The sequence below is a fragment of the Lotus japonicus genome, chromosome 3 (genome assembly GCF_012489685.1).
Source record: "Lotus japonicus ecotype B-129 chromosome 3, LjGifu_v1.2".
Taxonomy (NCBI): domain Eukaryota; kingdom Viridiplantae; phylum Streptophyta; class Magnoliopsida; order Fabales; family Fabaceae; genus Lotus; species Lotus japonicus.
This window is the reverse complement of record NC_080043.1, coordinates 89,918,863-89,932,438: the sequence shown is the minus strand read 5'-3', so window position 1 is coordinate 89,932,438 and position 13,576 is coordinate 89,918,863. Positions and strand designations below refer to the sequence as shown.

At 33.7% G+C, this 13,576-nt stretch overlaps 1 protein-coding gene and 1 non-coding gene across 2 annotated transcripts; both read left to right on the top strand.

The window, feature by feature from the left end:
- The first annotated feature begins 5,558 nt into the window (after positions 1 to 5,558).
- Positions 5,559 to 8,954, top strand: LOC130747195 (UDP-D-apiose/UDP-D-xylose synthase 2-like). Its single transcript, XM_057600050.1, has 9 exons — positions 5,559 to 5,913; positions 6,005 to 6,097; positions 6,197 to 6,304; positions 7,279 to 7,393; positions 7,474 to 7,607; positions 7,697 to 7,798; positions 7,898 to 7,990; positions 8,085 to 8,220; positions 8,416 to 8,954. Exons 1-9 carry the CDS (start codon positions 5,644 to 5,646, stop codon positions 8,526 to 8,528), a joined length of 1,164 nt encoding a protein of 387 aa, XP_057456033.1. The 5' UTR covers positions 5,559 to 5,643; the 3' UTR covers positions 8,529 to 8,954.
- Positions 8,955 to 11,970: 3,016 nt separating this feature from the next.
- On the top strand, positions 11,971 to 12,052 carry TRNAS-GCU (transfer RNA serine (anticodon GCU)). Its single transcript has one exon. It is a non-coding gene; the product is annotated as a tRNA-Ser (tRNA).
- Positions 12,053 to 13,576: the final 1,524 nt, after the last annotated feature.

Below are 13,576 nucleotides of genomic sequence, written 5' to 3'. Positions count from 1 at the left end.
GTTGTTTATTTCTTGATTTTATCTTGATTTATTTTTTATTTATTTTTAGAGTAAGGATTTATTTTATATACTAAATAAATATAGATAAAAACTATCAAAATCTACTAAATCACAATAAAAACTCATAAAATCTTGAATTAATTAAAAATCAAAAAATTCAATAAAAATAACATAAAATTTAATTAATACTCTAAAAATAAAATTTTTCTTCACCTAAAATTTATTTCCATAACAAATCTTGAAACCGATTTTTTAAAGGTAATTTTAAATCTGAGAAACTTTTTCATAAAATATTAAAAATTTAAAAGATTTTACCAAATTATCTAATATTTACCTAGATTAAATAAAAAACTAAAAATTCAATAAAAATACCATAAAAATTTATTAATAAAAACTACCAAATCACAATAAAAACTCATAAAATTCTGAATTAAATAAAAATCCAAAAATTCAATAAAAATAACATAAAATTAAATTAATACTCTAAAAATAAACTTTTTCTTTACCTAAAATTTATTTCCATAACAAATCTTGAAACTGATTTTTTAAAGGTAAACCTGAGAAACGTTTTCATAAAATATTAAAATTTTAAAAGATTTATCTTAAAGGTAACCGATTTCTATAATTTTTTTACAATCTATTTAATATTTGATTGATTTTAAAAGGTGTATGATGAGCAAATAAATATTGATTTTTTTTAGTTAACAACATCATTATTAGTTTTATTTTAATTTTAAATTTTTTTTATTTTTAAATCAAATAGATATTGATTTTTTTAAAAATTTTCAGCATCAATACTTTTTATTTTGATTTTCCCGAAAAAATATTTTTTATATCGCTCTTGGCCATGGCTTAAAGCGAAGAGAGGTTATTCGATGAACCCATTGGCGTGCTTATCGCGGTGCGTGGTGGAGTGGTGGGATAGAATTTGGCTTGGCTGTTTGAGAATGGATGGAGCACGTTGCCTATTTATCTATGGCTTATTAATTTTGTTATTCTGTTTCTTTCATTTTTTATCTTTTCTACAGGGTGGTTATGCTCAATTATAATTGATAATTGGTTGCAACTACATTGTAACAAAATTTATTCATGGGTTGGAGTAACTTGCCTTGAATTTGCTTTTAAGTTTAAATTTCTCTTTTTGATTGGGATGTATCTTTGTTTTGTTACATGATGCACGCAAGTAGTTTTTTACTTGGAAAAGAGAAGGAGGTGGATTGTTAGAGATTAATTGTTAAATATTTGAGGAATGATTGTGATAATAACTTAATGATCTAATAGGAAAAGTCTTTATCTACACTTCCGAACAATAAACAGGGTATTTTCAAGTCGTCGTTGTGCCATTAAGTTCTGTCCCATGGACACTTGACACAAGCAATCCAAGTAAGTCTAACCACCTGCAAAATTAAACTAACTAAATAAATTCCAAGTTAGCTTTTTTAGTAATACAAGAATGTAACAAGTTGTTAATTTTATTTGTGCAGATTCTATATAAGAAAGGGGTAGAAATTTAGGTTTTCTAAGTTTGTCTCCTTTGGATGCTTGCCAGCTCTTAGAGCACTAAACCAGGAAGCTGGCAATAGTGGTTGTTTTGAAGCAGCTTCTGGACTTGCTCTAGCACACAATAATGCTTTGAGCAGTATTCTCACAAGCCTTGACCACATACTTAAAGGGTTTAAGTATTGTCATTCTAATTTCTATGATTGGCTTCAAGATAGAATAAACAACCCTGCAAATTATGGTATGTATTGCAATTTGCTAACCACTCATTTCCCAACCATACCAAGACAACCAAATAGTTTAGACACTCAACTGAAATCTCATTTTTCACTCGGGATGTCTGCTAGGTGTCTTTAGTGTGCGGATCTCCATGAATCATTACTCTCAATTTCCCTACTGCCACTGTATTTTAATCACAATGTATGTGCCCAATTCAATTTTGATTTTCGTTGAAGGTTTTAAGGAAGGAATTAATGCTTGCTGTGGGATTGGCCCATATGAGGGCATTTTTACTTGTGGGGGCACCAAGAAAGTTAAAGAGTATGATTTATGTGACAATAGTGGCGAGTATGTACGGTTGGATTCTTTCCACCCAACAGAGAAGATCATGAGCAAAGGAGAAAAATTACACGTGTCAAAAAAAAATTTAAAGCATAAGTTTTATTAAATAGAATGGTTGATTGTACAAACAAAACTCAACAAAGTGAGCATAAACTCCTCCAATGTTCCCCAAGAACACCTAAAAATCACATTAAACAGGTCCAAACCCGGATCAAGCCCTAATCGACCAATGAGAAAGAGAAAATGTCGGGGACCTAGATGTGGTAAAAAAAAAACCACATAACCTAACAAAAACAGAGCTCGCTATTGGAGGGGACGCGAAACAACACACGACATCAACCGGAAAGCAAAGGCAAAAAAACCTAAAGGGAACAACACCCGAAAACGACCCTAAACAGCACACGCTGGCCCGAAATTTCACCACCTTCACTGTTGACCTTGAGCAACACTTCGGCAACCCAGAACCATAGCGCCCAAAACAAGAACCATAACGCCCCAAAACGATCTATGGCAAAGAACATCTCCGCACCGGTTGCACCGTGCCTTCACCCATTACTCCACTTGCAACACCTCACGAACAGAGCTGGAAGAATCATCAGATCTGTCGTTAACACCAAAGTTGCAAAAAGGCAGAGGGGAAAAACAACATTTACCACTCCGAAGCATCAATCTGAACAAAAACATGGCGCAAGAAGTATCAAACTAGCTTCATAAAGGACCCTTTGTTGACAAATGCGGAACACAGACCAGCCATAAAATTAGGAACCTGAATCCTACGTGTCAATTTGTTAGATAGCTATATAAATTTTTTACAATCTATTTAATATTTGATTGGTTTTAAAAGGTGTATGATGATCAAATAAATATTGATTTTTTTAGTTAACAACATCATTATTAGTTTTTTTTTTATTTTTAATTTTTTAAATTTTCTAAATCAAATAGATATTGATATTTTAAAAAATTTACAGCATCAATATTTTTTTATTTTGATTTTCCCGAAAAAATATTTATTGTATATATTTGATGTAATTCACATTTTAATTCGAAAAAAATTAAAATCTTAAAATTAATATTCTATATAATTTTTATAACAATATAAAAAGCACAAAATTATATAAATTTCGAAATATATACAAAATAAAAACGAAATAGGAAAGAAAAACACAATAATTATTTTTTTTAAGGAAAAAAACATTAATTATCTCTCTAGCCAATTAAGGATAAAGAGAATAAATAATATGTCCAGTTCAAAAAATAATCAATAATATGTCAAGATAATATCAAGCTTATTTTAGAAGATGATATCAAGCTTGAATAAAATGAGCTACTGATTATATCTAATATGCAGACAGAAAATTACTTTCAGCGTCAATATTGACTCAAACTTGGATGACTTGGAATAAACACAATAATGTCATACTTTATGATTTATCTTTCACAATTCTTATTTGTGCTACTATCACATTCATTTTTTTTAAGATTAATATATTGGTAATTCCTTATATTTGTGATTTGTGATATTGTCTTCATATTCACGAAGAATGTGAAACGAGTTACTGTTGATCTCAATCGGGCTTAGAAGATAAGTCTTTATGTCCACTTTGCTTAGCATTTCTGACTCTTCTATTTCATCCTTTGTTTAATTTTTAATAATCAAGGTATTAACTTACGTATCAAATACAATAGACATATTCTCCGTGCAACGCGCGGGTAAAAGAACACTAGTTCTTGAGAAATCAAAAGGAGAATAGGGAGAGGGATATGTTTCCCTATATGGCAATGAAGTTGATTATACAAAGGATGGTCAGAGATTTATATTGACTTCTAACTTTTGTTTGTCCTTTTTTATATCTTTTGTTAATTGTTGCTTGAATCTTGAATTTGTGATGAGGTTTTACTATGTATTGAGCGTGTGTGTGACTCCACTACATTTGTGTGACGAGCTGTATGTGTGTGTTTATTGGCCGCTTTGGTTTCCACCATAACTCTTAATGCCATCGGTCATATTTTGTGACAAATTTTAGCTTGCTGTTAGTATCCGCCCCATTAATAACATTGGATCCCCAGAATGCGATTAGAAAATCAGGGATCAAAATTGTGGAATTACTAAACTATGGAGCCTTAATTACATTTAAGCTAAATCTTCCTTACAATTATCAGTCACGACTATCCAATTGAGGGTTTATAATATGGCCAAATTACATGTAAAGAAAAAATAAGAATACAAAATTTGTAAAATAAATATGGGATCAAAAAGCTTGGAATTACAAAAGTAATTTTTTTTATTAAGCCAAATCTAATACTATAAACTAGGGATGTAATCGGACCGAATTAGTTCGGATTTAGAATGTTTAAATGTTCGAACCAATCAAGCATGTTCGGTTTGGGTTGGTTCGGATTTCCTAATTTTTTTATTTTGGACCCGAGCCGAATCAACCCGATCAAGATCGGATTGGTTTTGTTCGGATGGTCGGATTCAGAATAAATAAAAAATATTATTTTGAAATTTGCACGAAATGTATTCTAAAAACGTGAAAGATTATAAAAAAAATGAAATTTTCATATAATCCAACATATCCAAAAGAACAATATTTCATGATAACATAATTCATATAATCCAACATAAAAACTAAAACCAACATCTCCAATATAAATACTTTAACTTGGGTTTGTACTCCCAAAGTTTTCATTAACACAATATATGCAGTCAAATGTGAAATAGTAGTGAACATGTTTTCATATCTCTTCAAATTTAAATTATATAATGGGGTGAGGTCTTTGGGGCGAAGTAAAAAAACAAAAAAACACAATCATTGGGTTGGTTCGGATTTATCGGTTTTTCAATCCCTGAATCCTATACCCAAACTGATGTTGAGCAGATGCAATTAAAAAAATCTGAACCGAACCAATGATCCAATGTAACCCACTATAATGTGTTCGATTCGGATCGAATTCGCGGATCGGATCGTACCCACTTACACCCCTACTATAAACAACTTTCTCACACATACCTACTAAAGAAAAAACATATTGGAAAATCATGCCATATCACAATTTCTATTTATAATTTATAGAGAGAAGAAAACACACACAATCACACATTAAGAAATATGATTGTTTTATTGAAATTACTTATTTTTTTTAACAAGTCTTCACCAATTTAAAAAGTAGTAATGAGACTAATCTCTCGAAACTCTAAAATCACATTAAGTGAATTAACCATTCTCAGCAAATGTTTATCCATATGCACCGCCCAATAATCGAATCCTGGACTAAATGTTTAAAATGCTAAACCATCTACCACCTATAATTTGTTACCTATTTTAACTTGTAAATAGTAAAAAAATTGATGAACATATATAAAAATAATCAAATAGAAATACACGATATGATATTCAATCTCCCACGTGAAAAAGAAAGTTGAGATTTGCAATCTTGTGACAAAACAAAACCATTTTATCATCATCATCATTATTATTTCATTATATAAATATAAACGAGTGTCTTGTTCTTGCATCATCCATCACTCTCTCTTCCCAATCAATAATTAGCCTCCACCGTCATCTTCATTCATTCCCAACAATGGCTTCATCACGCGTGGATCTCGACGGCAACCCCATCGCGCCGCTCACAATCTGCATGATCGGCGCCGGCGGCTTCATCGGCTCCCACCTCTGCGAGAAGCTCATGTCCGAAACCCCTCACAAGGTTCTCGCCTTGGATGTCTACAGCGACAAGATCAAGCACCTCTTGGAACCCGACAACCTCCCTTGGCATGGCCGCATCCACTTCCACCGCCTCAACATCAAACACGATTCCAGGCTCGAGGGTCTCATCAAAATGGCAGATCTGGTAACCCCAGATCATCAAAATCAATTCTTTTTTCTGGGTTTCTTTGTATTCGCATTTCGGTCCTTAAACTTTAATCAATCTTTGTTTTCAGACCATTAATCTCGCTGCTATTTGTACACCTGCTGATTACAACACCAGACCCCTTGATACCATTTACAGTAATTTCATTGATGCTCTTCCTGTGGTATGTGTTCTTCTGAGATTTCATGTCAATCTTCTTTGTGCATGTTGTTCTTCTGTTGGGGTGCATGATTTGATTTTGATCTTCATCTTGTGTTTGCAGGTGAAGTATTGTTCTGAGAATAACAAGAGGCTTATCCATTTCTCTACTTGTGAAGTGTATGGGAAAACGATTGGAAGCTTTCTCCCCAAAGATAGTCCTCTTCGTCAGGTACCCTTTCTTTTTCATCTTTGCTACTATTTTGATTCTTTAGCCAAAATCAATTATGGGAAGAAGCTTTTCTGTGTGTTCTTCCTTCTAGTTTCTGGTGTCAAAATTGATTATTAGATAAAATAAGTTGATCTTGGAAAGTAGCTTTTGTGTATGATAATTGATTATGAGAGAAAGAAAAAAAGCTGATCCAATCATCTTATTATTATATGTTTTCTTTGGAGGTAGTTTGTTCCAGATCCGTGCTTCATGAGTTATGTATGCTTTTGTGTTTGCATAATTTGGAATTTGTCGGTGGTATCCTTAATCAAGCTTACAAGGTTGTGGGACCAAGCAACTAATCTTAGGTTTTGGCTATTGTTTTTTATTTTGACCAATGATTACAAAAAGGACATCTTCTTTTCAACCTGAAAGATTTGAAATATGTCGGTGATAGTCCAATCCTACCTCTGAATTGAACTCATGAGCTCATTTGACCAAGTTGTAACAAGCAACATGGCTTAGGCTTTAGTTGGTGTGCTTTATTTTTCACTGATAATTATGAAAATGACATCTTGTTATTTGTATTTGTTTTGAAAGATTTGCATAGAAATTATTTTCCCCCCTAATGTTTTGTGGAAATTGAAATTAGAATCAGAAAACATATTATCAAACTGTGCAATTAGATTGTGAATTGTGATTACCTTCTCATAAGATGTTGACTTGGTACATTTTTCATAAGATGTCTTGTTAGTTATAACTTATAGGAGATTGACATGCTGTGAATTGTCATAACTCATAACTTATATTCTTCTTCCTGCTCTAGGATCGAATTTTAAGTTTCCTCTCAAGGTAGTAGTAAGAAATAAAATGCTGGACTTTTTCAGTCAATTTTCATTATCTGTTTTTTCAGCTTTTGTAGTAGGAGTGCGGGTTGCTTGTCTTGTTTACTTCTTGCTATGAGCTGAACTACATTGTTTTCGATGTTTTGTTAGGATCCTGCATACTATGTTCTTAAAGAAGATGAGTCTCCTTGCATTTTTGGTTCAATCGAAAAGCAAAGGTGGTCATATGCTTGTGCTAAACAGTTGATTGAGAGGCTGATTTATGGTGAGTGAGCTGTTTTTTTTTTTCTCTTTTCCTTTGTTTTTCAATATTGACTAGTCTCACTGACATGTGATCGTTGACAGCTGAGGGTGCTGAAAATAACATGGAGTTCACGATTGTGAGGCCATTCAATTGGATTGGACCTAGAATGGACTTCATTCCTGGCATTGATGGTCCAAGTGAGGGTGTTCCTCGTGTTTTGGCATGTTTTAGCAATGTTAGTTACTTCTTGCTTTAGCTTTTGTTGAAGTTTGTAGATATTTTAGACAAATTTTTAACAATTTGTATGAAATTTTCCCTCTGCAGAATCTTCTTAGAGGAGAGCCCCTCAAGCTTGTGGATGGTGGCGAATCCCAGAGAACCTTTGTTTATATCAAAGATGCTATTGAAGCTGTCTTATTGATGATTGTAGGTTCTCATATCCAATCTTTTACGTGCACTTTTTTGTATTCATCTTAAATTACTATTGTCAGTTGAGATCCACTAAATGTTATGACCTGTTAACAGGAAAATCCTGGCAGGGCTAATGGCCACATCTTTAATGTGGGTAACCCACACAATGAGGTTACTGTCAGGCAGCTTGCTGAAATGATGATTCAGGTGAAATAGTTGTTTTTTTAAAATTATTTTGCACGAATATTAGAATGGTAGGCATTGTTGCTTTGGGGATTCAAGAATTGTCATGATTCTACAGGTCTATTCAAAGGTAAGCGGAGAACAAGCTCCTGAAACACCTACACTTGATGTGAGCTCAAAGGAATTTTACGGTGAGGGATATGATGACAGTGACAAGAGAATTCCTGACATGACCATAATAAACAGGCAGCTCGGTAGGTTTCCTCAATCACTCATCCCATTTGCTGCATGTTTGCTTGACCCCAGAATTGCGTTTTGGCTGGCAAAAGCTACTTTTTGTATCTTTTACAATACACGATTCTCATGACAGCTGCTATTCTTATAGATCTTCAACATCACAATTCACAAGTTACTTTACATACATGTATAATGGTTGTTGCCTGTGACAGGATGGAATCCTAAGACATCACTTTGGGACCTGCTTGAATCCACCCTGACTTATCAGCACAGGACATATGCTGAAGCCGTCAAGAAAGCCATTGCAAAACCAATTGCTAGTTAAGGCGGCTTATATGGTGATGCTGATGTGCTTCTTCCTTTGAGAAGGGTCTTCTTGCCTAGGTGTTCTCCCATTTGGGGATTTTACATATATTTTACTGTTTGACTTTCATATCCATGGTAAATTTTCCTCCTTTTGTTTATCAGTAGCTCATAGGCAATAGCCCACATTAGCTCATGCCTTGATGAGTGAGTGCTCCTGCTGAAGTAGGAATTTATCTAGGGGGGATTCTTTGCTGCCATGTAATTTCAATGTAGAGCTTTTGCAGTGCTGAACATGTTGATGAGGCATTTCAGATAAGAAATATGTTTTTGTTTTTTAGAATCTGGGTCATTACTGTTTTGTCTTTCCAGCTCAGTGTAAGTTGTAACATTCTGTATGACCCTGTTAAGCCATGTGCTCTATATTATTTGTTATTAATTTATTGTATGAAGTTTCTTACAATTTCCCCCCTTTGTTGAGCTTTATTCCAGCACCAAGGTGTCCATCAAACTTTTTCTTGATACCTGTTTATTATAATTTGCGAGTTAGTTCCAGTTATGCTTATGGGGACCATCACCGTCAAAGATAAAAGAAGAAAAAAAAAACATAGTAATTGTTTATCAGAGTGATTCTCACTGCATTCTTGTTTCGCTGCCATTAATTTGGTCAAACCATGTTAAGATTGGAAACTGGAGCATTCTGTTTGGTTTGAATACTGGTTGAGAATTGCCAATGTTGTTAAGAGTAGCTAAATATGTGTACCAGACATTAAAAGATGTTTGGTGGTTAAATTTAGGCACAGATGAGCGGTTTTGAGAGGAAAGGAATAAATTATTTTGGACATAATGCTATAAAATCAAATGTTACAAAATATAGCATGCTTCCTCTCAAATTCACAACCAATAAAATATTAAACCAGAAATAACCATAGAAATTCTAAGAAAATCATTCTCAATCAACTTGAAATCAAAATTTAGCTTCTTAGAGCAACTCCAATGGGAGTTGCTTAGCATGGTTGCTAAAACTAAGGAACGTTCTTTATTTTTCTGCTCCATTGGAGCTTGCTGAGGTGGCGTTGCTTAGAGCTCAAAGCTAAGCAACGATCCTTAGCTAAGCAACGCTCCTTAGCTTGCTGAGGGCAGTAAAAAATGGTTTTTTCTCTTTCCATTCAGCAACAGAAAATCGTTAAAAGGGGAGGGAAGAACCGATCAATGGATTAGCAGAAGCAACAATACAAAGCAACCCAGAAAAGAGATGAACACAGATTAAACAATTAAAATACACATTTTTGAAACAAATCAAAAAATTACACAAGGATCTCCGATCTGTAACCTTGCATGTCCTCTGAAACTTGCATGTCCTCCGATCTCAACCGCCGATCTCAACCGCATGTCCTCCGATTGTGTCTCTCACCGCATGTCCTCCGATCTGAAACTTGCATGGGCTTCGATTGAGAGTGAGAGAGAACGAGAGAGAGCGAGAGAGAGCAGCATGGGTGATCTGGGTTTCAGCAACATCTGGGCTTCGATTGAGTGAGGGGAAGCTTCGATTGAGTGAGAGGGAGCAAGAAAGAAAGAGGGTTGAGAGGGTTGAGTGTGTGAGGAAGCTTCGAGAAAGTGGGTTGAGAGGGTTTCAGAGAATTTGGGTTTCATGGTCAAGAGTGGAGAAGCTTCGAGAATGAGAGGGTGATGTCGTTTTGGCCTTTTGGGTGAGTGAGAATGAGAGGGTGATGTCGTTTCAGAGAAAGAGTGCTGTCGTTTTGGCACCAGTTATTTGAGTTCGCGCATGTATTGTTACTAGAAAAGCCAATAGTTAAAAGCCAATTTTTATTATGTTTCTTATTATTGTTTTTAAAATGTAATCTGCTAACTTGCACGAGCTGGAACATGTTGATAAACTAGGAGTACTTGTTTGGAATTAAATAGCATTGGTTGGCCAACAAGAAAAATAAAAGTAGTTGGTAGTTATTGATTTTCATTAAAGAGCATTTGTTGGCCAACAAGAAAAATAAATGTAATTGGTTGGAGCACTTGTAATGCAATTTTAAATTTGTTTGAATTTTGTTTAAACTTGTAATGCAACAAGAAAAATAATGTAATGCATTTTGTTTGAATTTTGTTTTAAATATCATGTCCAATTTTAAATATATTTATATTGTTATAAATATTAATTAATATTTAAATTTAAGTCATGCTTAGTTGGAAATAAAAAATATAAACATATGAGGTACAGTGGGGTCCAACTAAAAGTAAAATAAGCAACCATGCACTGGAGTGAATTCTGCATGGGTTCCTTATGAGTTGCTTAAATCCTATGTGGCAGTCTGGGCCCACCAGAATAGCATTTAAGCAACCCATTAAGCAACCATGCATTGGAGATGCTCTTATATGCTGTCCAGTTTGCTTTTTTCTTCACTATTCGGCTGAGCTGAAGCTGCAGTAATAAGATAACTACGCTTACAATTAGCAGTAAATTTGCTTCCAAATGCCATAACAGACCACTTAACATGACATGATTTAAGACAATAAGCTTCATGTGGGGTCATTTAGCAAAGTTTTAGTACAAAGCCAAAAGGTGCACATTTTCTTTTTTGCATTACCTAAAGAGGCTAAAGAAGAAAGAAAGCTTGGAGACGTAAATGATTTCCACTCCCTATCAGTATCACCTGTCACTGCTCAACTTAGTAAACAATGCTATCCTCAGCTGGCGTGTGATGTTTTGCTATGGACATTATTATTCATGCATTCTAGTATCATACTAACTAAAGATGCTCTTTCACTTTCTACTCAAGACAGACATAACATTTTTTGTTACTTGTATAACACGACCTTCCTTGCTGTATCCCTTTTGTCCCATAAAACCATACAATTTTTTCTAGGAATAATTTCAGTTTCGCGTATAATTTTGTACGCAAATTTCGTGGCGGTTTCAAACTATTATAATTGTGTTTTTGAGATCACTTTGTGGTAGTCGAAGACCAGCATAAAAGTAAGTGTTGGATGGTGTCACATCTTCTAAGGTTTAAGCATGGTAATCCTTTTTTCTATTTGAATGTTTTTAGGAAGTTCAAATTTCTATTGATTTCACTTCCTATAATATACTATTATCAACTTATTCTCTTCTACTAATTAAAATTTATGCAAGTTCTATTAAATTAAAAGAGAACCCACATAATTTAGTACATCCAACATCAACTTGAACATGTTAGAATGTATGTGACATAACCTTTCTAATCCCTCAAACATGTTAGAATGTCTCCTTTTTTTACTCTATTGTGTGGGTGGGTGGGTGGCACAATGTATTTGAGTGATAATTATTCTATTCTTGCATCATTTTAGAATACATTAGTCATGAATTTTTTTCATTTTGATGGAAACATTTACAATTCCTAGCATAGTTGAGGAGATTTCAGATAAAAAGGATTACTATTAAATAAATTATTTCAGCAGCATCTATCAAAAACGACGCTTTGGCCGAGTGGTTAAGGCGTGTGCCTGCTAAGTACATGGGGTTTCCCCGCGAGAGTTCGAATCTCTCAGGCGTCGTTTTCTTTTTGTTTTTAATAATTTTTTTGTTTCTTTTTTTTGACGTTGAATATTAATGGATACTAATTATTAATTAAGAAGCATTTTGAGTTTTGACAACAGAGCCGCTAATTTTGCTTCATGTCAGATTACCCAGGTTGTCGTGCAACATTTGCCGACATTTAAACGCATCTATGACAGTTTGAAGCGGATTAAATTTTTCTGTCTTAATTTATTTTATTTTTATTGAGTACGTAGTATATAAATCTTAAAAGTATATACATATTCAATACAATCATAGAAGAGTGTGTTGGTAACATTTGCCTATAAAAAAAATAAAAATATAAAACACTTGTGAGAGATTAATATATATATATTTTGTTCAGTAAGTATAAAATTCTTATAAAAGGAGTTGCCCCAACTTTTTGTGAACGAATTTGTCTCCGATTATGAGGAATATAGGAGATACCATAATACATATTTAATATAATGATAAATAATTTATGGTATTTAAAAAAGTTCATAAATTATGACATAACAAATATTTTAAGAAATTATGATTATATTTGTTCCGTTTGACACTTAATTCTTCAAATAATTACTTTTCTATTTCGTAACTAATGTATCATCACAGCTGACGGCGGTTGTGAGATTAATCTCCCGCCTCACAGTCACCGCACTAAGCAATAGGGTCTGACCAAGAAGGTTTTTCTTCATTCACAACTCACAAGAGTTAGGATTTGAAGCATCAACCACTTGCTTAAGGGATGAAGCGAACTTACACTTATTGACCAAAAAAAAACTTACCCTTAAAACTTCACCTATTCAAGTATGAATATTTTTTTTGGTTACAAGAGGAAAATATTCAAGTATGAATATATGATATATGTATAAATAAATGGGATGTATCATATGAGAAAATGAGAATATATATATATATATATATATATATATATATATATATATATATATATATATATAATTCTTATGGAAGCAGTTGCCCCCAACTACTTGTGAACGAATTTGTCTCTGATTATGAGGAATACAAGAGATACCAACAAAAAAGTACAACCATACAATCAAGCAATAAGAAATCATGGAGGAGGACGAGAAGTGTGGGGAGAGTGGAATAAGAAATTGGAGGAGGAAATAAGAACAAAATTGTGACATAGCTATAATCTAAATAAGCGATAAATGTTGAATCGGACAAATTAACCCACCCTACCCCACTTCTAGCTCATTGGGTTAAGTTATGATTCCATTTTTGTATGCTTTGTGTTTTTTTTTTCCACTATTGCTCTTTGTAGTACTTTGGCCATCCAATTGCCCCCTCGTTATCCTTGGTCCTGTCCTTGATATGGAAATATCCTCTGCCAAACTTGAGTTTTTGCCTGCATTTTTGCCACATTCATGTTTACCTTGGCTACTCTTACCCAAAAAAATGTTTACCTTGGCTACTTGTTGCTGGCAACCAGGGATTTGGCTAGCGGGACGCTAGTCCTGTGGCTTTTCCACTGGGTTTATCAAGATGAACAACTGAAATTG

What these genes read in the sequence shown, in the direction of transcription:
- LOC130747195 (XM_057600050.1), top strand. Translation starts at nt 5,644, where the DNA reads ATGGCTTCATCACGCGTGGATCTCGACGGCAACCCCATCGCGCCGCTC. An exon ending in TCATTGATGCTCTTCCTGTG is followed by an intron (nt 6,098 to 6,196) that starts GTATGTGTTCTT and finishes TTGTGTTTGCAG; the next exon opens with GTGAAGTATTGTTCTGAGAA. An exon ending in GATTGAGAGGCTGATTTATG is followed by an intron (nt 7,394 to 7,473) that starts GTGAGTGAGCTG and finishes GATCGTTGACAG; the next exon opens with CTGAGGGTGCTGAAAATAAC.